The 21,117-nt window shown below is 48.2% G+C and overlaps 1 protein-coding gene across 9 annotated transcripts in view; it reads right to left on the bottom strand.

Moving 5' to 3' along the window:
* The window catches only part of MYLK (myosin light chain kinase), a 178,510-nt gene that overhangs the window by 42,342 nt on the left and 115,051 nt on the right, over window positions 1-21,117 (bottom strand). For all 9 annotated transcript variants that reach the window (XM_008570417.1, XM_008570424.1, XM_008570422.1 and 6 more), the window contains 3 exons: window positions 8,829-8,879; window positions 7,929-8,056; window positions 5,613-5,766 (listed from right to left, as the gene is read on the bottom strand). In XM_008570417.1, the coding sequence (XP_008568639.1) occupies window positions 5,613-5,766; window positions 7,929-8,056; window positions 8,829-8,879 (333 nt within the window). The remainder of the gene's footprint in view (window positions 1-5,612; window positions 5,767-7,928; window positions 8,057-8,828; window positions 8,880-21,117) is intronic.

The following is a 21,117-nucleotide window of genomic DNA, read 5'->3' on the forward strand; positions in this document are numbered from 1 at the left end:
AAAAAATTCTGCATGTGTGTATGTGCGTGTGTGTATGTGGGTACATGTACAGACACATATTCTTATACATACGCATATACATATTCATATTCCTTCTCAACCCTCCCCCAGACCTGCTGCTTCCACATTCCAGCCCAGAAGGCACTGCTCAGAAACTGTCCACCCCCAACAACCCGAGCCTGGACCTCACCCTGGGAATGACTCTGGGGCTGTGAGACAGCCACTTCCCCGCCTTGCTGGAGGCCTTCTGTGACGGAACCACTTTCCCTGGTTGTTTAATACGTTCTCTTAGAAAAACTGTTTGTTCTGAAAGATATATTGGTCTTTTTGAAACATTTTTGGTGTTGGCTGAGATGTTTATTAGTCTAAACTCTCTTAGAGGCAAGTGGTTCAAGTCCTCTCGGCACCCAGCTAAGGAAGGAAAAAAGCCTAACGAGGGATGAAACACAGACTCAGACTCGCTGCTCCCCCCAGAAATCTGCCTGGAAAGCATGTAATTGGACACGTTTAGAGTCACGCAAGTTTATACAACGGGTGCAGATACATTCCACTGACTGATCTTCTCCCCTCTGCTTTGGTCAAGAAAAGAAAACCTTGAGAAATAGGTGTTGCAGAAGAGGCACTATTTGTACCCTACCCTGTTACAGATGTCTCCTGGCTAAAGGAGAGAGCTTATGATGTATATCACTTCCTATAGCACAAGAGAAGCAGCAAAATTTGGGGAGGAGACTTTAATTCTGAGCAAAAATTCAACGCTTTTAAGGAATTTGATACCAAATTAGGGAGTTCAGAAAAGACCCAAGTCTGAAGGCTTACAATATTGGAAGCTCCTACTCCCACACCCGCCCTTAGAGCCCTGGGCTATGCCAGATGCTTTCTGTTCTTTCCATCCTACAGAGCCCCACACAGAGGTTGAACCACCATAGCTGAAAACCCTCAGAACAGAACAGATGTCCTCAAAACAGAGTGCTCCCATGAGCCTCTCCTCCACGCTAAAGAACAGACACAGTCAGACTGGGAGGGAGACCCTGGGCATTGCCTGGCACAACAGAGGCTGGCTCGGTGTCTAGGGCCTGCAGCTCCATGCTTCCTTGGAATTCTCCCAGGGCTCCCTGGAGACTTGACTGACAGAATGGGAACTGTTGAGTCTAAAGGAAGGGTCTCTGATGGCACCAGCTGCAGGGTTTTCTGCTCAGCAAATGTTCTCGTTCCTGGAAATATGGAGGATCTCATCTCTAAGGCTTCCCACTACAGTAACCACCATGGAGGTCTCTTTGTGCTTGCATGTATGAAGATGATCTGTGGCTGTGACTGACACCACCTGGGCATCCCTCCACTAGCTCTTCAGCAGTTGCTGGAAGGCCCACCAGTGGTCACCTGCCTGGATCATTCCAGCCCTCAGGAAATGGATTCTCAGAGGCCAAGACACTTTGCTTACCAAGAAAACCAAGCTAAAAAAAAGGAGGTTCCAGAGAGTCTCTAGACTCCACTCCAGGGCTTGGTACTTCCAGGCTATCAGGCAGAATGAGATCAAGAAGTCATCTTGCTGGTCTGAGCCAAGCACTGCAAAGGGAAATCTCCTGCCCTTACATATCATTCAAGTTCCAAACTCAGATAGTATTTGGGGTTTATTGAGTATTTAGGGTTCTATTTTGTTTTTCTTCTTTAAAGATATGCAAAGAAACCTGTTTTTCTCTTGTTGGATCCTTTAAAGGTATGCAAAGACACCTGTTTCTCTAGCCTGGGTATGTGAGGTTCAGGAATCCATCTGGGTCGTGCGGCCCACTCGCTCCACTCAGCCAGCAGACCAAGGGTGTGTGTGTTGGGGGGGGGGGGTGCAGCAGAGTATCACAGATTCCTGCATTGCCTTTTAGAATATAACAATAAGACTTTAAAATAGCTAAACATCACTCATTTAAACTAACCCCAGGGAAAGGCTAGGGTTTATCATCCTTTTAAAAATAGGAGTCATACACTATCTGGAAAGAAAGTGGTCCTTTAAAAACAGACAATAAGAAAAGTTTACTGCTCAATGTAGAAGATGTATTAAGTTGGCCTTATTTAGCTAAAGAGCTTGAAAACTGTCCAGAGCAGGCCAAACATTTCCTGTTTTATCTTGTTTACATTTTCTTTCTACGTAATAACTCTGATCAGATAATACACAGATGTCCCTAGAGATGCCCAGGTAAATCTGAGCTTAAACCAGGTTTTCCTTGCACTAAATCTAAATTCACAGGCCTTGAATGAAGGCAGTTTTGCTGTGTCCATCAATGTCAGTCCTCATTTTATTGAGCAATTCTATTCTTAGCTCTCTGAGGGGGAGGCAGACAGAAAGCCCCATTCTCCTCCATTCCATTCCCCTCCCAGGACGGCATTTAACATGCTGCTCCTGCCAGCTGGCAGGCAGCCACACCAATGGCCCTGTCAGCACTGGCCTGGAGAATAAGAAACTAAACCATAAAAGGCCAGAATTGCAGCCCGTGCAGTAGTGATTGGGGAGGGGAGTGTGCGGCCCCGTGCAGCCAGCATGAGGGTAGGGGCACTGGTCAGAGAAAAGCAGTTCAAAGGAGCTGACCCTAAAGTTACCCAAGCAGGGGCTGATGAGAGAGATCACAGGGAAAGTGGAAACTGAGGCTTGTTGACCGGACAGGGTGCAGGTCTGAAAGTACAGGCACTGTGGATCACTAGCACCAATCCCCCGGAGGCTCCTGACTTGGGGTGGGGGGAGAAGGGAATGATTGAAAGATTGAAATAAGCACTGGCAGGTTCCATCCCTGTACCAGGAGGCCACCAAAAAAACAAAACAAAACAAGAAATAAGCACCTGGAGTCACCAAAGAGAGTGAGAAAAGGGTCTCTCTTTTCCTTTACAGATAACCTATTCCCTGGCTCCTTAGGACACTGGCCTTCCCAGATCTAAAACTCCTGACCTTAGGAAACAAAAGAAAGGGGGTCAGAGGAAGGTAGGGGAAAGAGGGGGAATGGGACAGAGCAAGGGATACTGAGAGATAAATGGAACACGGCATGGGGTGAAACAAGGCAGGGGAGAGGAGCAGGGCAAGCGAGAAGGCAGTAGAGAAAGGAGTGGGTTGCTGAAGCTCAGTCCACCGTGAGCTCCCGCTCCCAGGTCCTGTGTCCAGTGGCGAGCCTCCAGGGGTCTGCGGCACTTCTCGTCCAGTGCCCAGGCTGGTCTGTTCTCGGTCCACCACCCACCTCACTTGTCTTCCCACCTTTGCTTTGCTTTGCCCTCTGTCCTCATATTTTCCCTATTCACGTGCTGGGAGGACTTCTTCCCCCAACTGCTTAGGGGCTGGAGGGAGATGCTACAGGGAGTCCCAAGGCTCAGTGTGAGAGAAAGAGGGACCGATGTCAACAACTCCCTGGCCTGTGGACAGCACCTCAGAAGGCCTGCATGTTACCCTTAGGATGAATTTTCCAGCCAGAGGATTCCTTCAACTTTTGGGACATTATGCACCCACTTCACACTCCTTTGAGTGGCATCTCAAGGAGAGTTTGAGAGCTTGAGAGCTAATTCCCGCCTGATGCACTGTGTTATTTTGCTTATACCGGCCCTGGTTTCCTCTTTGTAAGGCAGAAACATCATCCTGTCCATCCTATCCTAAGGTGAGGATTCGATATGAAGATGGAGGAGGAAAATTGCTTGGAAACTATGACAGGGAATCACAGAATGTCAGAGCTACAAGAGACCTTAAGAGTCACCTTCTTCAACTTTCAACTTCATGCCTAGATACCCCTACAGGACAGGTTCCAGGGGAAGATTTCTAACCAGCACAGACACATAAGTCCTGTTACTAACAGATAGTTTTGTTCTGTGTGCCTACCCATGTGTGCACCAGGAACACACATGGGAAGGCCCAGCAAGCAAGGAGTCGAGGTCAGGACAGCACGCACAGTTGAGTTTTGTGCACTGCACAAAGGGGCCCAGCAGGGCATCCAGGCCAACCTCTGCTCCCCAAGGCCAGGTCATGAGCTCTAGGGAGGCTGGGCTTCAGTCTTTTCACCCTGCCCAGAGGGGTCCCTTTTTCTGATTTTCATAAAGGTACCCCATAAACTTGAAAGCCAAGAACAAGTGGAAAACCCACTCAGGTCTCGTGCATGCACCTGTGGACACCACCAGGTCAAAGGCTTTCATGTGCACAACATACGAAGGCCCACAAGTGTACAAGACATGGTCCATGCTCCATCTGTCTGCTCCTTCATCTGTTTGTTCCTCTGCAGTCCTGAGCACCTGCCACATTGGGGAAACTGGAGCTGAGTGTGAGCCACAGCAGGAAACCAGTTAAAAAGCTGATTTGACCAGTGCATGAGAACAGTGATTAGGAAGAGGAAAAAGTGAAGTCGAGAATCAGTCTAGAGATAGACTCAAGTCAATACTGGGATGTAGAAGATAAAGAAAAGGGAGTGGAGTTAGGAGTAGGAGGTCACAGTGACCTCAGAAGAGGGGTCCCAGCAGACTAATGGGGTACGGGGGTAAGGCTACAAGGAGCTGAAGAGTGCCAGGGAGTGATGAAGCAGAATCAGAGTAGAAGGTTTGACCATGGGGAGAGGCAGGGAGAAAGGGAGGAAAAGAGAGATGGTCGGATGTCTTGAGCAAGACAAAAAAGCACAGGAGGTTTGTATGTGCAGCTGAGATGGCAACGTCTGCAAGCTGCTGGGAGAAGCTGAAGAGGCTGAAGAGAAGAGAGAAAAGGGGAAAGTGGAGCCCCCAAGAGCCGGCCCCAGAGCATGGGAGAAGCAGGACAGAAGAGGGCCATCCCAGAGCCTGGAGGGTGGAGTCAGGATGGGGACAGATACAGACACCTGTTAGTGATGAGTCAGAGGAGCCAGAGGCCAAGGCCTGCGGGGTGGGGGACTGGAGGAGCAGCTCTCACAGAGAACAGGAGAGAGTGCTGGCCAGAGGCAAGGCAAAGCGTTGATGACCAGCACTGACTCCTTGGCTGAGCTTGGAGGTCAACAGAATCTAGCAATGAGTCTGTGGGTTGATGGGATCTTCTCTCTGCAGAGCCCCAAATATCAGGCCTACAAGCAGTGAGGTCAGAAGGTGGCACTGGGCTGGTCTGTGGCTCACTTGGGAGAGTGCGGTGCTGGTAGCACTGAGGCTGTGGATTTGGATCCTACATAGGGATGGCTGGTGTGCTCACTGGTTGAGCGTGGTGCAGACAACACCGTGCCAAGGGTTGTGATCCCCTTACCGGCCAAAAAAAAAAAGAAGGTGCACTGATTTCATGTGAGGATTTGCAAGGGGAGTGAGTCGTGGGGGATGTAGTGGACATGAGGGAGAGGAAGTTGAAGGTACCAGCAACGGAGGGCCTAGAGTAGTGAAGTCCAGGGCCTCCAACGGCCAGAAAGAAAGCAGCCAGGAATGGACTCTCAGGAAGAGGAAAATGCTGCGGGTAGAGGGCAGGGTCCAGATCTTGAAGGACAGAAGCAGTGAGAGAGGTGGAAAGCTGGGAGAAGAGGAGGCTGTGGGCAGAGAGGACAGGCACTGAAGGCGGAAGGGCTGATGATGAAGTCCTGAGGTTCATGCATCCTGCCTGGTGGCTCACTGCCCTCCCCCTCCCCGACCTCCAGGCCACTGGTCCCCAGACTCACCCACAACAGTGAGGTTGACCTGAGCCTGCCTGCTGCCCAGCTTGTTCTCCACCAGTAGTGTGTAGCAGCCGCAGTGCTCCTGGCGTGCAGCGAGAATGGTGAGCTTGCTGCCGTTCTCGCTGTTCTCCACCTTGATGTGCTCGCTCTCCTGGATCTGGGGGCAGAGTGTGCAGCAAGCACTGGAGATACGGACCAGGAAGGAAGGGGCCCCTCCCCCACTCTCTACTCCCTGAGGGATGGAGCTGGACAACCTGCAGGGGGCTCAGTTTGTCCAGACTCTGAGCTTTCTCCTAAGCCTCCTCCTCTCCTGCATCCATAGCCAAGCCTGCCTGGGGGTATCCAGGTCTGGGATGGGCAGAGAGGGTGCTAAGCAGGGGCAGTGTGGATGAACTATCTCGGCACTCGCTGCTGCTTCCAGAGCATAGTTCGGGAGCTTCCCAGGCTCCCTCCAACCACTCTGGGATGGGATGATAGAACACAACTGAGCCAATCATGCAAAAAGCTCATCTCAGTGGGTTCTAACCTCTTCTGTGCTATCCAGTGCAGCAGTCACTAGCCACTTGCAGCTACTTAAATTTCAATGAACCAAACGAAAACAACCCAAATGTCCATCAACTGATGACAGATAAACCAAGTGTGGTACACCCAGACAATGGAATATTATTCAGCCATAAAAAGGAATGAAGTACTGATTCATGCTACAACATGGGTGAACCCTGAAAAAATATGCTAATTCAATAAAACCAGACACAAAAGATGACATATTGTGATTTCATTTATATGAAACGTCCAGTATAGGCAAACCCATAGAGACAGAAAATAGGTTGGTAGTTGTCAGGGTCTGGGAGAAGCAAGGACTGGCTACTAATGGGTCTGGGTTTTCTGGGGTGATGAAAATGCTCTGGAATTAGATAATGGTGATACTTGCAGAACCTTGTGAACTTAGGAAAAACCACTGAATTGTACAGTTCGGAAGTGTGAATTTTATGGTATATAAATTATATATCAATAAAGCTGTTTTTACAATGTTTAATTAAAATTAAAAATTCAGTTCCTCAGTTGTACTAGCCACATTTCAAGTGCTCAATAGCCACATATGGATAGTGGCTACAATATTGAGGAGCACAGATATAGAACATTTCCATCATCACAGAAAGTTCTAATGGATAGAGCTGCAACTTGGCTAAAAGTCTTTGAAAAGGGATGAGATTCCATCTTATTTCAGACAATAGTAGCCCAGGCACACCTCAGGGCAAACATGCTTTGGGATGCTAAAGGCTAGATTCACTTCTCCATCTTTTGAGATCAACCATCCTTTCCTCCTTGGTATTAGCTGCTCATCTCTAAGCCTAGGACAATCTGAATGGTTTGGAAAAAGAGCAATAGAGGGCTCAGAATAAATCTCCACACCTTCTGTAGTTCCTGGTCCTGGGCCAGCCCATTATTCTGGGGTCTCTGCTCATTATGCATATGGGCACACACTAACAACATGGAATCAGTGGAAAGGCCAGGCTCCCCAAGTTCCTTTAAAAGCTGGTTGTTTGGGGCCGGCCCGGTGGCGCACTGCTATAGTGCGCTGCTTGGGAAGCGCGGCGGTGCTCCCGCCCGAGGGTTCGGATCCCACATACAGACCGGTTCCCGCTCACTGGCTGAGCGAGGTGCGGGAGCAGCACCGAGGGTTGCGATCCCGTTGCCGGTCCCCGGTCCGGTACGGGGGCAACACTGAGGGTTGCGATCCGTTGCCGGACACGGAAAAAGACAAAAAAAAAAAAAAAGCTGGTTGTTTGGAAACACAAACATTCTTCCATAGGAGCCATTATTATAAATCATAGCTAGATTTCTGGGTCAATAAGCCAAAATTCCATTTGACATACAATTTAACTATCCAGATACTCAGATTCACTTTTATCCCTTCAGCATGTGCTAAGTCTAAGCTGTTATCACAGACAGGAGTCGGTGGGCTGGCACAGAATCGCAGAAAGCTCACAGTTTCTGAGAGGTCATTTTAGGTCACTGGTTCGATTTTCTTGACTCCAAGTAGAACAGACTGAAATATCAAAATCCGATGGGGGCACTGGATGGTTTCTAATTTTTGCTTCATACTTTTCTCTATTATACAGACTGTCTATAAGGCAGGGCTTAATGGTAGATTCAGAGGAACAGGTTGATAAGAACTTGGGTTTGGTGGGCGGGTGGGTGAGGGTCTCCCATTTCTAAAGTGATGAGGGGTGCTGCTGTTCCCATTCTAGCATTCTTCATCCCTTTTGGCCCAGGTGCTATGCGGTTGTCCTCAGGCCACCCCATCGCATCACTGACCTGCTTTCGGAACTTCATCCAAGTGCAGGTGATGGGCTGGCTGCCTGCCACTTTCCCAAACAGCTCCACAGGCTCTCCTGCGCGTACCTTCTGGTCCTCGGGAAACTGGATGATCTGAGGGGGCATAGCTGAGGGAGGACAGGCGAGAAAGTGAGCGAGGAGGAGGGAGTCTTGGACACTCTGATCTCACCTGACGCCACTGGCATGTTGATCTTTTGGCTCCTCTCAGCTTCTAGAACCTCAGAGCAGTGACTTCTGCTCCAAGACACCTGAACTCACAGACCTGCCAGGTCTGTCCACATCTTTATTCTGGTTCCCTCAGAAGTGACCCACACAATTTACATGGCATAATTCTCCACCATTGATTGCACTGGAATTTGTGTCTTACTCCAAGTTTTTGAATCTACATCCTAACTCCCTTATTAATTAATCAGTGCCTTGCCCACTGACCTCCAGGACACCCTGGCTGACAGGCTCAATGTGGTGCACTTCCTGAAAGGTCTTCCAATGGAAAAAGAGACCAGGGCTCCACATAACTAGGACACAGAGACGAGCACCGCGGCTCATCTCCACGAGGGCAGAGCGGGGGGCAGGGGGCCACAGAATTTCGCGGAAGGGATGGGAAAGCTGCGAGCACTGTGTGATGCTGTCCACGCAGAGGGAAGTGGAGAAAAGACAAAGCAGTGGAAGAGAGTGAGTGAGCAGGCTGTGCAGAGGCTCACTCATGGAGCAAGTTCAGCCCAAATAATGCGGAGCAAGTTCAGCCCAAATAATGCAGAGCTTGAGATGCGGGCAGGTGTCTCCTGGGATCCATACCCAGGCGGTCAGTCTAGCAGGGTAAAGGAAAAACCCTTAGGGCAGATGACTCCCTTGCCCCCAGATGTCATTGTGACCAATTACCTGCCTTCGGAGGTGTCTTGGGGGCAGGTTTCTTTTTCACGGTCGCATCACCTGAAACAAAGAAGTTAACCAATTATTTTCTGTCAGTTCTGTTTTTTCACAAACTCCTGAATCCTAGAAGGCTGCTGTCTTACCCACTGGCCCCTAATCCAGGGAGAGCCCTCATTCAAATGTGTCTTTCCAGAGATCTCCTTGCCCTCTCACGCAGACAACCTCATGAATGAATGGATGTCAGTTTTCAGGGACCTCTGAAGGGGTCCTTGGAGCCTCCAATGAGATAAAAACTCAAAAATGCTTAAGCCCCCATAGTTCTATCCAAATTGGAGAACCCCTAAACTCACTAACTACTCTCTCACCCTAACTTTCAGGAAAACTCAGAAAGGAAATTATGTCAGATAAACCAACTCAAATTAGCTTTTGGTGTGGATCCAAGGGTCTCAGGCTTCCTTTGGGTCACAGACTGTGGACTGGTGGCTTTCATGTTTTTTAGTGTTTGTTGTATAGATCAATGAATGAATGAATAGCCTCTTCCCCTCCTACCCCCACTTCCTCCAAATCACTCAAATAAGAAAAATGACCCAAGCAGAAAAACACAAACCCATTAATTTCATTGAATAACAATGTGGCACATGTGCAAAAATATCCTCAACTATCTTCAGGGCTTGTTTTTGTATTTCTTTCAGGTCTTTGCTCAGAAGTCATCTAATCTATTTATCCAAGTGAAATGAAAACCTACATGCACATGAACACCTTTAGGCAAATGTTTTTTTTTTTTTGTCCTTTTCTTGTGACCAGTAAGGGGATCGCAACCCTTGGCTTGGTGTCGCCTGCACCACGCTCAGCCAGTGAGCGCTGTGAGTGCACCGGTCATCCCTATATAGGATCTGAACCCGCGGCAGGAGAGCCGCTGCGCTCCCAGAGCTGCACTCTCCCGAGTGAGCCACGGGGTCGGCCCTAGGCAAATGTTTATAGGGGCTTTAGTTACAATTTCCAAAAACTAGAAGGCATCCAAATGTCCCTCAACTGGCAACTGGGTGAACTGTGATACACTGAGACAATGAAATACTTATCAATAAAAAGGAAAAAACTACTAATACACATAAGGTGGACAAATCTCAATGATTTATCTTTCTTTTCTGCTAAGAAAAATCAAAAGGCTATATACTACATAATTTTATGACATTGTAGAACAGGCAAAACTATAGGGACAGAGAACAGACTAATGGCTGCCAGAGGTGGGGTTGGGGAGGGGTTGACTACAAAGGGACAGAGGGAAATGTTTTGGGGCGATGGAACTTTATCTTGACTGTGGTGGCAGTTACAAGATTATATGAGTTTGTCAAAGACTCACAGAACTGTTCACTAAAAGGGGTGAAGTTCACTGCAGGGAAATTATACCTTAATACAAAATCTGGGAAAAAGCCACTTCACAATGAGATCTTCCCTAACCACCCTACGCAACTAGCAGCCCACGCCCCCAGCACTCCTTATCACTCCTACCCTGCTTTATGATCACCCCCATGGCACTTACTGCCATATGGCAAACTATACATTTACCTGCTTATTTACTGTCTGCTCCTCCCCTGCCCCTGAAGTGTAAGCCGTTTGAGGGCAGGGACTTTTTGTTCATCGCTGTATACCCAACGTGCCTGGCACATAGAAGGCACTCAATAACCATTCACTGAACGAATGGGTGGGTTCATATTAACACTTAATCGCCCACGCAGCTTCACCTCTGCAGATTATGGAGCAGCAGCACCATGTCCTGGCCTGGATGTGGATATGGAGTGCTCTGTAGCCACAGGCAAGTCAGCTGACTGCGGATCACCAGTCCTGCATTCCCACAATGGGAAGAACACCGCAACCCCACAGAACACCCCAAGAGCACTGCTGTGAGGAGGCAACCCCCGTCACAAGCGCTCTGAGGCCACAAAACTGACAATTGCCAGCTGCTCCCAAGGTCACCCTGGCTCACTGCCAATACTAATTCATCCGTCCATCTCCAAATATGTATTGAGGGCCTACTATGTACCAGGCAAATGCTAGTCAGTGTAAACCACTAACCTGGGTATCAAGGAGAAAACCAAACAAATGTAAGAAATCAGGGCTTCTCCTGAAGGCCTTAAATGTCAAGATGTATGGTTCACAGCAAAGGTTTTTTTGTTTTGTTTTGTTTTTTTCTGTTGCCATAAAGGACATTCATAGGACAACTGGCAACATTTGACTAAGGTTGCTAATTTAGGTAATAGTGTTGTATCAATGTCAATTTCCTGTTTAGATCGTCAAACTGTGACTTTATAAGAGATTGTCCTCGTTTTTAGGAAATACACACTTATGTATTTAGGTATAGAGGGTACCGTGTGTGCAATTTACTTTCAGATTGCTCATAAAACATTATATGTAAATATATATGTGTACATGTGCATGGAGAGGTAGAAAGAGAGAGATGGGAAAGAGGGAGAGAACATATAATAAAGCAAACATGGTAAAATGTTAATATTTGAAGAATCTAGGTGAAGGTACACAGGAATTATCTGTATTATTTTTGCACTCTTTTCTGTAAGTCTGAAATTATTTCAAAAAAAGTTAGAAAGTAAAAATAAAAAAGATGTGTTGTACAGTCAACATAACGTGGCTGTTCTAATGAAGGAGAAGTAGAAACACTGAGTTGAGGAGATGGTCAGAGGCTTGGGGGTGGGGCCTGGGATGGACCTGCGGGCTAGGGAAGGTCTGAACTGGAGAAGAGAGAAGAGCCCACAGGTCAGGAACAGATAGTGCTCAGAGTCGAGAATCGGGGTGGTATTATCTGCAGGCAGGCCAGAGCCCAAGGCTGGTATTAGCAGTGGAGTGAAGACAGTGTGCAATTTAAAGAAAATTGAAAATTCAGTTATTCAGTCACACCAGCCACATTTCAAGTGCTCAGCAGCCACACGCGGTTGGTGGCTATCACATGTACAGACAGAACACCCCCATCACAGAAAGTGCTATTGGACAAGGTTGATCTCAAATGCCGAGCTGAGAGCTGGGCCTTTGTCCTGAGTGAACGGCAAGTCCTCACACCAACAGCAGTCAGACCGGAGGGAGGTTCCCTACAGGGCTTCTAACGATTGGGGCACGAGATATCCAATTAGGAGGTTACTGCCATATCTTGGAAGGCACTGATCAAGGCCAATGCAGAGAAGATGACATAAATGAGAGACAGAAGAAAAATTAAAAGAATTTAGGGGGCTAAACAAGAGGGAGGTACAAAGATTACTCGGAGATTTCTTGCTTAGATACACGGGGACAGTCGTATTGAAGGAATATGGAATTTGGGAGTGAAAGATGAGTAGTTCAGCTTGCTCAGGTGAGTCTGGTGGATGAAAGAATTGGATCTGTACGTAGGGCTCGAAGCCCAGGGTCAGAATTCTAGAGACAGGCTGGTGGAGACTGAAGTGGAAGACTCCAGAGTCAAACACACAATTATAAAGGAAATGGAGGCTGGGTCAGTCCTTTGGGGAAAAGAAAGAAATGAATGGAAGAGGCCTGGGTCTGATTCCTGGCGATGCCACAGTGAGGAGCTGGGATGAAGGAGAGGGGCTGGGGAAGTAGGAGGAGGACTGTCACCACAAGCAAGGGTGGAGGAGGACGGATGCTGGGAAGAGGCTGTCAGTGTGACCACTACGCAGTGACGGTAGTGCTGGAGAAGCCAGGTTCTGAGGAACAGTGTGGTCAGAAGCCACTCCCAAGGAAACAAGGGGGGAGTCAACTAGTCAGTCAGGAATTCTGGAGGAGAAAGGACAAAGAGAAACAGGTGACAGAAGAGGAAACGTCAAGCTAAGGTTTCTCCTGAGGTGAAAGAGAAAAGGACAGGTTGGACAGAAGGAGGCCAGGACACATTGGAGAGGGACAGCCTAAAGGTGCGAGAGGGAAGCGTACAGGGAAGTCAAAGCCCCTCAGGGACGGAGACTGGTAGGATATAGGGTGTTGATGACTGGCAGAGCCACAAAGCCGCTGGCCGACTTCACCCAGGACTGTTGGGAAGGAGTGGGTACAACTGGAAGACAGAGGCTCTCAAGAGAAGAAGAGAGGGCTCCTACCAGAGCCAGGCGCTGATCTCCTCTGGAGAGAGAAGGCCATCTGTTCAGAGGAGCTATGTGCAGGGCTATTGCTATGGGCTCAATCGTGTCTCCCCAAATTCCTGTGTTGAAGCCCTAACCCCCAGTACCTCACAATGTGGCTGCATTTGGAAATTACCTAAGGAAGTAATTATATTAAAATGGATCATTAGAGTAGGCCCTAATCCAATATGGCTGGTGTCCTTATAAAAAGGTGGAGATTAGGACGCACGCACACACACGCATGCATGCACGCACAGACGAGGGAAGACCATGTGAAGACAGCAGGGGAGGGGAGACAGCCGTTTATAGGCCGAGGAGAGAAGTCTCAGAAACCTTGATCTCAGGCTTCCAGCCTCCAGAACTGTGAGGAAATATGTTTCTGTTGTTTAAGCCACCCAGGCTGTGGTACTTTGTTACAGCAGCCCTAGCAAACCAATGTAGCTGTGGATGGGCTCCGAGTGGGGTTTGTTGGAGGAGGTTGACAGCCCCTGGGGTGGGCAGGGAGGAGATATAAGAGGTGGCAGCGGCACAGCATGAAAGTCCCGCCCTATACTTGTCTGGGTAGACCTTTGTGGCTAGAAGCAGAGTCCTAGTATCTATCTTTCCATGTTACCATTAAATAGGATCAAATGCCAAATTTTTATGTGTGTTCCATCAACTTCGAGCTACTGCTGTTTGAATTGGTTAGCATTTGAAACTGGTTTGGTTGCTGTCAGTAAAAACAATTTTAAATGTTGACAATGTTCTGCAACCTATTCTCTACATCTATGATATGACCATCTAATAAAATCCATTAATTGCTTTCTGGGCTTACAGGAAAAAGCAGTCACCTGATTCTAAACCTGCTTTCCCAGATGTAGTTGGGCTCCAAGAGTTGAGGTTCTAACCCATGATCTCATCAACCTGCTTCTCGCTTGGTTCTTGCCTCAAGCAAACACAAGGAGGACACCTCACAATGTTTCCATCTTATGAAAAAGGAGAGGGAACCTCATAAAAGTCAGGCGACTTTCCGGATTCTTAAGACCAGATGTGGTCGAGCTAGAAATAGGATCTGAGCCTCCTGCCACACAGTGTATGGCTGCTTTCTTCCTGTTTCCTCTTCCCTCCATCTGACACTTTGCTCCATCTCCAAATCCAGGCCCATGAAACCCTTCTCTGTCCCTTCGCAAAGGTGCTGAGGTGGCATAGGCTCCGGAGCTGGACTTGGGTTCAAATACTACCCTGTCACTCACTAAGCTGTGTGACTTAAAGCACATATTTAACCTCTTGGAGCTCCAGTTTCCCCATTTAAGAAGTGTGGGAAGAATAAATAAAATTTGTTGTAGAGTTAAGCTACATTGTAAAGAAAGGACAGCATACAGTGCACGCTGTAATGCCAGCCTTTCCCATTTACCCCTGTGCCCCAAACACACCGATCTCCAGAGGGATCTGTACTTTTCTTTCAACTGTTGGTCAGTTCAGCTTTATACCCACATGAGCTCTCTCGGGCTGCACCTGCACTCCTTCTCTCCAGCGCAGGTCCTCAGTGGAGGTGACACTCTCACTGATCCAGATGCCCTAACTCTCGGAACTCCTTGGGTCACTAACCAGTTTCCTCTTCTCTGGATTCACTCCTTAGTATCTTATTCCTGCCAGCCCTTTGTCTCTCACTCCCTTCTCCAACACTCAAACTTTCTGCACCAGCCATTGTCCAAGGGGAATATCCTAGAAGAAATAAAGTCCAAACGTCTTTGCAAATCCCATGATGGCTCCCAGCCACAGGATCAGGCAAGGAGGACAGGGCACTTGCCGCTTCCCCAGGCTGCCAGCCACAGGCAGCGCCCCCTCCTGGAACAGCACTGCTCTAATGCCCCTGGGGTACTTTGCTCACTGCTGCTCTTGGAGCTCCTCTTTCTATCCCCCTCTCTCCTGCTGGCATTTTCCCTGGAGCCAGACCTCTCTCCCAAGCCCACATCTATACATCCAACTAGCTGACCGTCGTCTCACTGAGAGATGCCACACAAGGACTGCCAGCCCAACGCGTCCAAACCAAATCCAGGATCTTCTCACCAAACCAACTCCTTGTCCTGTTTCTCCCAAGGCCCCTTCCCTGCCCACATCCCAGTTGGTCGTGCCTGCCAATTGTATCAACTAAATACCTCCTCAGTCTGTTGCCCCCCACATCCCCACTGTCACCGTTAGAGTCCAAACTGTACCACCTTCTAGGCTTCCAGTCTCCTCCTAACACATCTGTCACCCTGTGGCCAAAGTGATCTTTCTCAGATGCAAATCTGGTGTCACTCCACTGTTTAAATTTCTTCAATGGCTGCCCACTGCCACTAGGATTAAGTCCAACTCATCTTACAAGGGTTTTGAGATCTGTCCCTGGCTTTCCTCTCTAGCCTTCCTTCTTGCTGTCCCCTCTTGGGGAACACCCTTTATCAAGCCCTCAATACTCATTATTAGTGGTTCTCAAAATTCAGTATGCATTATGATAACCTGGAAAACTTGTGAAAAAAAACACAAATTCTGGGCTTCCAGGTGATGTGGATGCAGATGGCCTCTGCACCATCTTTTGGGTGGCACTGCTCTATGCTTTCTACTGAACGTCTTTCAGTTTCTGCAATACCAAGCTCTTGCCTTTGGCTCTTTGCACCTGCCAGTCCCTCTTCCTTTGGCTGACTCTTGCACATTCTTTGAGCAGGTCCCAGCTCACGCATCACTACTGCCAGGATGGGTTCATGCCCTTTCAAGGTGGTTCTATCACAGCACTCATCACAATGAACTGCCATGCGGAGACCTGCCCCAACACACACACACCATGGCAAACTCCCTGGGGACAAGAACAGGGTTCACCTTCTTTATCCCAATGCCTAGCATAGTACATACTTGATAAACAGCTATTAAAGAAATATGTAGAACTCCTAGGATCTCTGTTAACCTGGGAAATCTCAAGAAGATTTCACTCCAGCCCCAGCCTCTGATGCTGGGAAATACAGCTCTGGGGCTTAGATCCTTGTGCGACTTTCCATGAAAAGAAGTCTCTGCTCTGTCACCTCTTAGATGAAAACTGCCAGGTGCTGAGACTTTCACTGTAGATAGGAGACTGAAGTTAGAAGACATGAAACAGCCTAATAAAAACATCACGAACAAAAGCATCAAATTTGGAAGCTTCCAGGAAAACTGGGGCAGGGTTCCTAATTATCTGGGTAATCTGTCTTTTGCTTCTACCCTGCCCAAGCTTGAACCCTGTCCTGGCCTCATGGATCTTCTTTCTGTTCTGGGAGGGAGGAGGTAAGTACACCACAGAAGTTTCCACAGAAGTTTGAGCACAGACTGCTCAATCTGTAGGCACATCAGTGCCTCTCTCTTAGACATGTAAACTCAGCAGGGCAGAGAGACTAGAGCAAACATTTGTAAGATATTTGCAGAGTCTGAAGTTGGATCTCAGAGTCAAAAGGGTCTGAGATAATGGAAAGCAAAGGAGAATTAGGAAGTTAGTGTTACCAGCCTTGGGTAAAGCCCGAGAGATCAGGTCTCTGGATCTCTGCCTCTCTGGGGACATTTCCCTTTTTAGGTAGTTAACTAAAAATAGACATCAAACCCTTCACAGTTCCGCAAATCAGCATTAACTTTGTGCCAAAAGCTCCTGAAAGGGACTCATGCTACGATAAGCACAGAGGGGGCACCCACCCCACAGGACTGTGGGAGCAGGAGGGTGGCAAGGGGAAGCTGGGGGTGGAAGGCTGAGTCCCACCGCTCTGCGCTGGGGCAGGTTCAGAGCCCTGGGTGACTTGACCCCTCCCCTGCTGCACACACCGGACCTCTTCCAGTATGTCCTTATAGACTTGAGGGGAAATATTTGTTGTTTTCCCAGAAATAACATCTCTGGGCAAATTTCCCGCTCACCTCCCCTCATAGAAAAGGTTGTCACACAAGAGGATTCCAGAGGAACACTGTTCCTCTTGTTACTGCAAACACCGTTCCCAAGCCCCCAGGACACAGAAAGTTAGGATGATTGTGAAGGAGACAGGCCAGCAGTGCCCTCACACGGGCAGCATGCTGGTCTCCCTCACGTGGACTCCCAAGAACTCTGCCAGCCATTCAGATCCCCTCCTGCTGGAACACCCTAAGCCCTGTCCTTATACTCAAGGCCTCCTTCCCTTCAGGATGTTTTTGCTGCTGTGTAACCTAAAGTGTGCTCTGTAGCTTCAGGCCCATTCACACATCAGATGATACTGAGGAGAGTTAGCCGGCCTCACCTGAACTATGTCACTCAAAAGCTTTCCACCCAACGGCTTGAAGGCAGAGTTGGAAAAGGCCTGGGGTCAGCTGGAGAAACTCCCCATTTGACAGCGGGGCTTTGACCAAGGCCATGTATTTAATTAGAGGGAGAACCAAGACTGTGGTCTTCTGCTTTGTAGCCCAGTGGCTTTCTTGCTCTGCCTTGGGTCTGAGCATTGCCCCCCAGAAACAACAGCATCTGGAGGTCCATAGGGTGCTCCTGCCTCCCCATGCCCCACTCAGCTCAGATGGAGGAGTCCTGGGTGTTTCTTCCCTGGGCCTGTGTACTTCTCTCCTGTTCTGTCTCCAAAGGTGGGACAAGACCCACTCTGGGCTGGAGGAGTAGATGACGTGTTCCAGGAGTATTGGTGTTAAGTTCTCATCAAGAGGAGACAAAGATAGCCATAAAGGACTTTATTGGGATAATTTAAAAAATTGAATGTAAACTGTAGATTGATTAGATAACAGTGTTGGTTCGGTGCCAAATTTCCTGATTTCAATACCTGCATTGTGGTTATGTTCTTAGGAGATACATAAACACAAGGGCAAGATGTCTCCAATTTGGTCTAAAACGGTATCTCTCTATCTACCTACCCATCCATCTGAATATACATAGGGATATATACATAGAAAAGAATGATAAAGCAATGGAACAAAATGTAAACAATCGGTGAATCGAAGTAAAGAGTACACAAGAGTTCCTTGTACTACTTTTGCAACTTCTTTTGTAAATTTGAAATTACATCAAAATAATTATCACAAAAAATTCCCATCAGCAGACATGCAGCAAATACCCTTGCGGGTCTCCAGATCCAGAGAAGCATGCCAGCTGCTGCTCTCCTTCTCCCCCAGTACCAGTGGCCATCTCACCTCTGCCAGTCCTATCGGCCAGTCCCTGCTGCCTCCTGCTGCCCCCATGGGCCAGGGGAAGCAATGCCCAACCCTGCGTGGACAGCACAGAGCACAGCCCTGAGACAACAGTAATTCACAGGGTTGGCCTCACATTCCTACACTTTTCTAGATTTGACACCCTGGGCAGGACAATTCAGTTCTCTAAGGCTCAGCTGTGCTCATCTATAACATGGGGACAATTACTGGTAGCATGGTTGAGTGAGACTTAGCTGCAGTGACATAGATTGAGCCCCTAAGACAATGCCTGCTGCATAGGTTCTCAACAAGCTCTGGTTTCGCTTGACCAGCAGCTGATCCTGAGTCAGTCTGGCATCTGTGCAGCTTCACCCCAAGCCCCTGTGCACCTCTTCTCCCCTCTCACATCATCACTCGCCTCCAACCACACCACATGAACTGCACTCCTCTCCTCCTTCATAATCTTGCCCAGACTTCTCTACCTCCCTTGTATTTGTGAGCTGGCGTGTAGCAGGGGCACCTATACTTTTGTCAATTTTCTCCCATCCCATTCCTGGGGTCGGGGCAGATGGACCTGGCTTTTCCTCATGCTCCTCAGTACTGGGCAGCGGCAGGGCTCCCAAGGGCCTCCCAGGCCACAGAGTGAATGAGTGCTGTCCCCTCTCGCACCTCATGGCTTGCTCACAGGACTTGGAGTGGGGGTGCGCAAAGAAGGATCTGGCCACAACCTCCCTGAGCAGAAAATCACTTGGCCATCCTTCAGGAAAGACACATTTCCTCCTTAGATTAGATACTTCTCAACAAAATGAACACACGTACAAAGCCAGACCACTCGTGGAATCAGGGATGTCTGGGACTGGGGACGGCAATGCTAGGAGAAAAAGGCAAGTTGCAGAGGTATACGGAGTGCATGATTCCATGTATTTGTATATTTGCATATATACATATGTAAATGTACAGAAAAAAGTAACTGCAAGTGTATTTGAGTTGTGAGTGAAATTGGGTGTAGATGAAAGAGGACTTTCACATTGTACTTGAGGGCTAGCTGGTTAGCTCAGCTGGTTAGAGCACAGCTCTGTAACACGAAGGTCAAGGGTTCAGTTCCTCAAACCAGCCAGCTACCAAAAAAACCATATTATACTTGATATGTTTCTACACTGTTTAGAATGCTTAAATACAAATGCATGCATACATAATTTATGTAATTAACAAGCAATAAAAATTATCCCCAAAAGGGAGAAAAGAACTAGGGGTGCAGACCTAAAAGACATCTCCTTCATTTTCCATCTCTGGGCAGCCACCATCTCAGGAGGCTCTGGGGAGGCCCTATGGTGCCCCTCAGGCACCAGAGTGCAAGTTTCTGAAGGACAAGAACACAGGTGTGTAGGCAAGTGGAGGGGCAAGGGGAACCCCCCTGCTAATGGTTTCAGTGCCCAGGAGTAACAGGTGTGGGGTGTGGGGTGATGGGGGCTGGGTGCATGGGCCAGCAAAGGGATGCAAAGTGCCATTACCATACATAGAGACACACTCTCATTCTTTGGGGGATGAGATGTCTGTAACTGTGACATGGAGGCTCTCTTCAGAGTGAAATTCCCCTTCAGCAGACATGAAGTCTGTGTGTGTGTGTGTGTGTGTTTCCTATGGAGAGGAAGCACCTTCTGCTAGCCCTGCCGCTCCCCTACTTGACACTGAGCCCCATTCTCTGCTCCCTTTTAGAGGTAAGAACTGTGGCTTCCAGCATCCATACATCAGGGCACCTTGCTCGCTTCCAAGGTGCTCCAGACACTCTGAGGATGCTGGCAAGAGGGACCCTGAGGCGTTCCATACTTAACAGAGGCAGTAGGGGAGACCCCTTCTGCTTCGCAAGACCAACAGTGCGGGGGCACCAGGCCTCCCTGTGGAACAGCTGGTTTCCAGCTTGACCGCACACTGGGATGACCTGGGAGCTTATACAAACCCTGAAGCCAGGTTCCCACCCCTCAGACTCTGACTTAATTAGTTTAGGTGCATCCTGGGCAGCAGGGTTTTAAAAGCTCCCTGTTGAATCTAATATGCAGCTATGGCTGAGAGCTGCTGCTCCTGAGTTTGAGGATGACAACCTGACTGGGCTTTTCCACAGCCTCCTGTTCTCCAGGGCAAGGAGCCCAGCTCTGTGTCTGCTTATTGTCTCAAGCTTGTTTTTCTCCTCCACAGCAGTCCTCTGACCCTGCCTCACCTCCCTCAGGATCTCACTGGAATGGACGTACCAGGGCTGAGGCCAGAAGGCTGCTGAGCTCCAGCTCAGACACCATGACCTGCTGCTGCTGCTGCCCTAGGCACTGAACAACCACGTCACACCCCAATGTCACTGCTGCTCTTCTATGACCCCACACCTCTTCTGCTCCTGTCTTCCCATAACTAACATGGCATGGGCCCATGTAATACTTTTGGAAAATAAAATTATTAACCCATTCTCACTATATTATTTTTTAGAATTGTTTATGCACTTCCAACAACTTATTAAATGCCCACTCTTGATAATCTGAGGCTCCCCAGTTTGGTTAAATATCCATGAGAAATTATAATTCCAATGTGGCTGCCCTGATATATTGAAGGTGGGTATCCATCCCCCTGACAGCCTGGCTGGTATATGTTCAAGGAACCCAAGCTCATCATTAGCTCTGCTTTAAAAAAAGAAGAAAAGGGGCGGGCCAGTTAGCTCAGTTGGTTAGAGCCTGGTCGTGATAACACTAAGGTCTAGGGTTCAATCCCTGCACTGGCCAGCTGCCAAAATAAATAAATAAATAAATAATAAGTAAATAAATAAAAAGAAAAGGAAAAAATAAGGAAAAGAATAAAACTAAGTCACAAAACACTGGCTTGTTATGGAAAAAGAGATGTAGTCTTTGAATTAACTAGGCTCAATTACTTTACTAGCATAGGTAAAATTAAAAGCTTGTCTTTTGTTTTAAAACAGAGCATATTGGGAATGTCTAAACAACTCTGCACCTACTGTTAAAATAGTAGGTTTCAAAGGACAGCTCTGATAACAAAATTAGACCAATAATCAGCAGGGGAAG

The sequence above is a fragment of the Galeopterus variegatus genome, unplaced genomic scaffold (assembly GCF_000696425.1).
Source record: "Galeopterus variegatus unplaced genomic scaffold, G_variegatus-3.0.2 Scaffold601, whole genome shotgun sequence".
Classification (NCBI taxonomy): domain Eukaryota; kingdom Metazoa; phylum Chordata; class Mammalia; order Dermoptera; family Cynocephalidae; genus Galeopterus; species Galeopterus variegatus.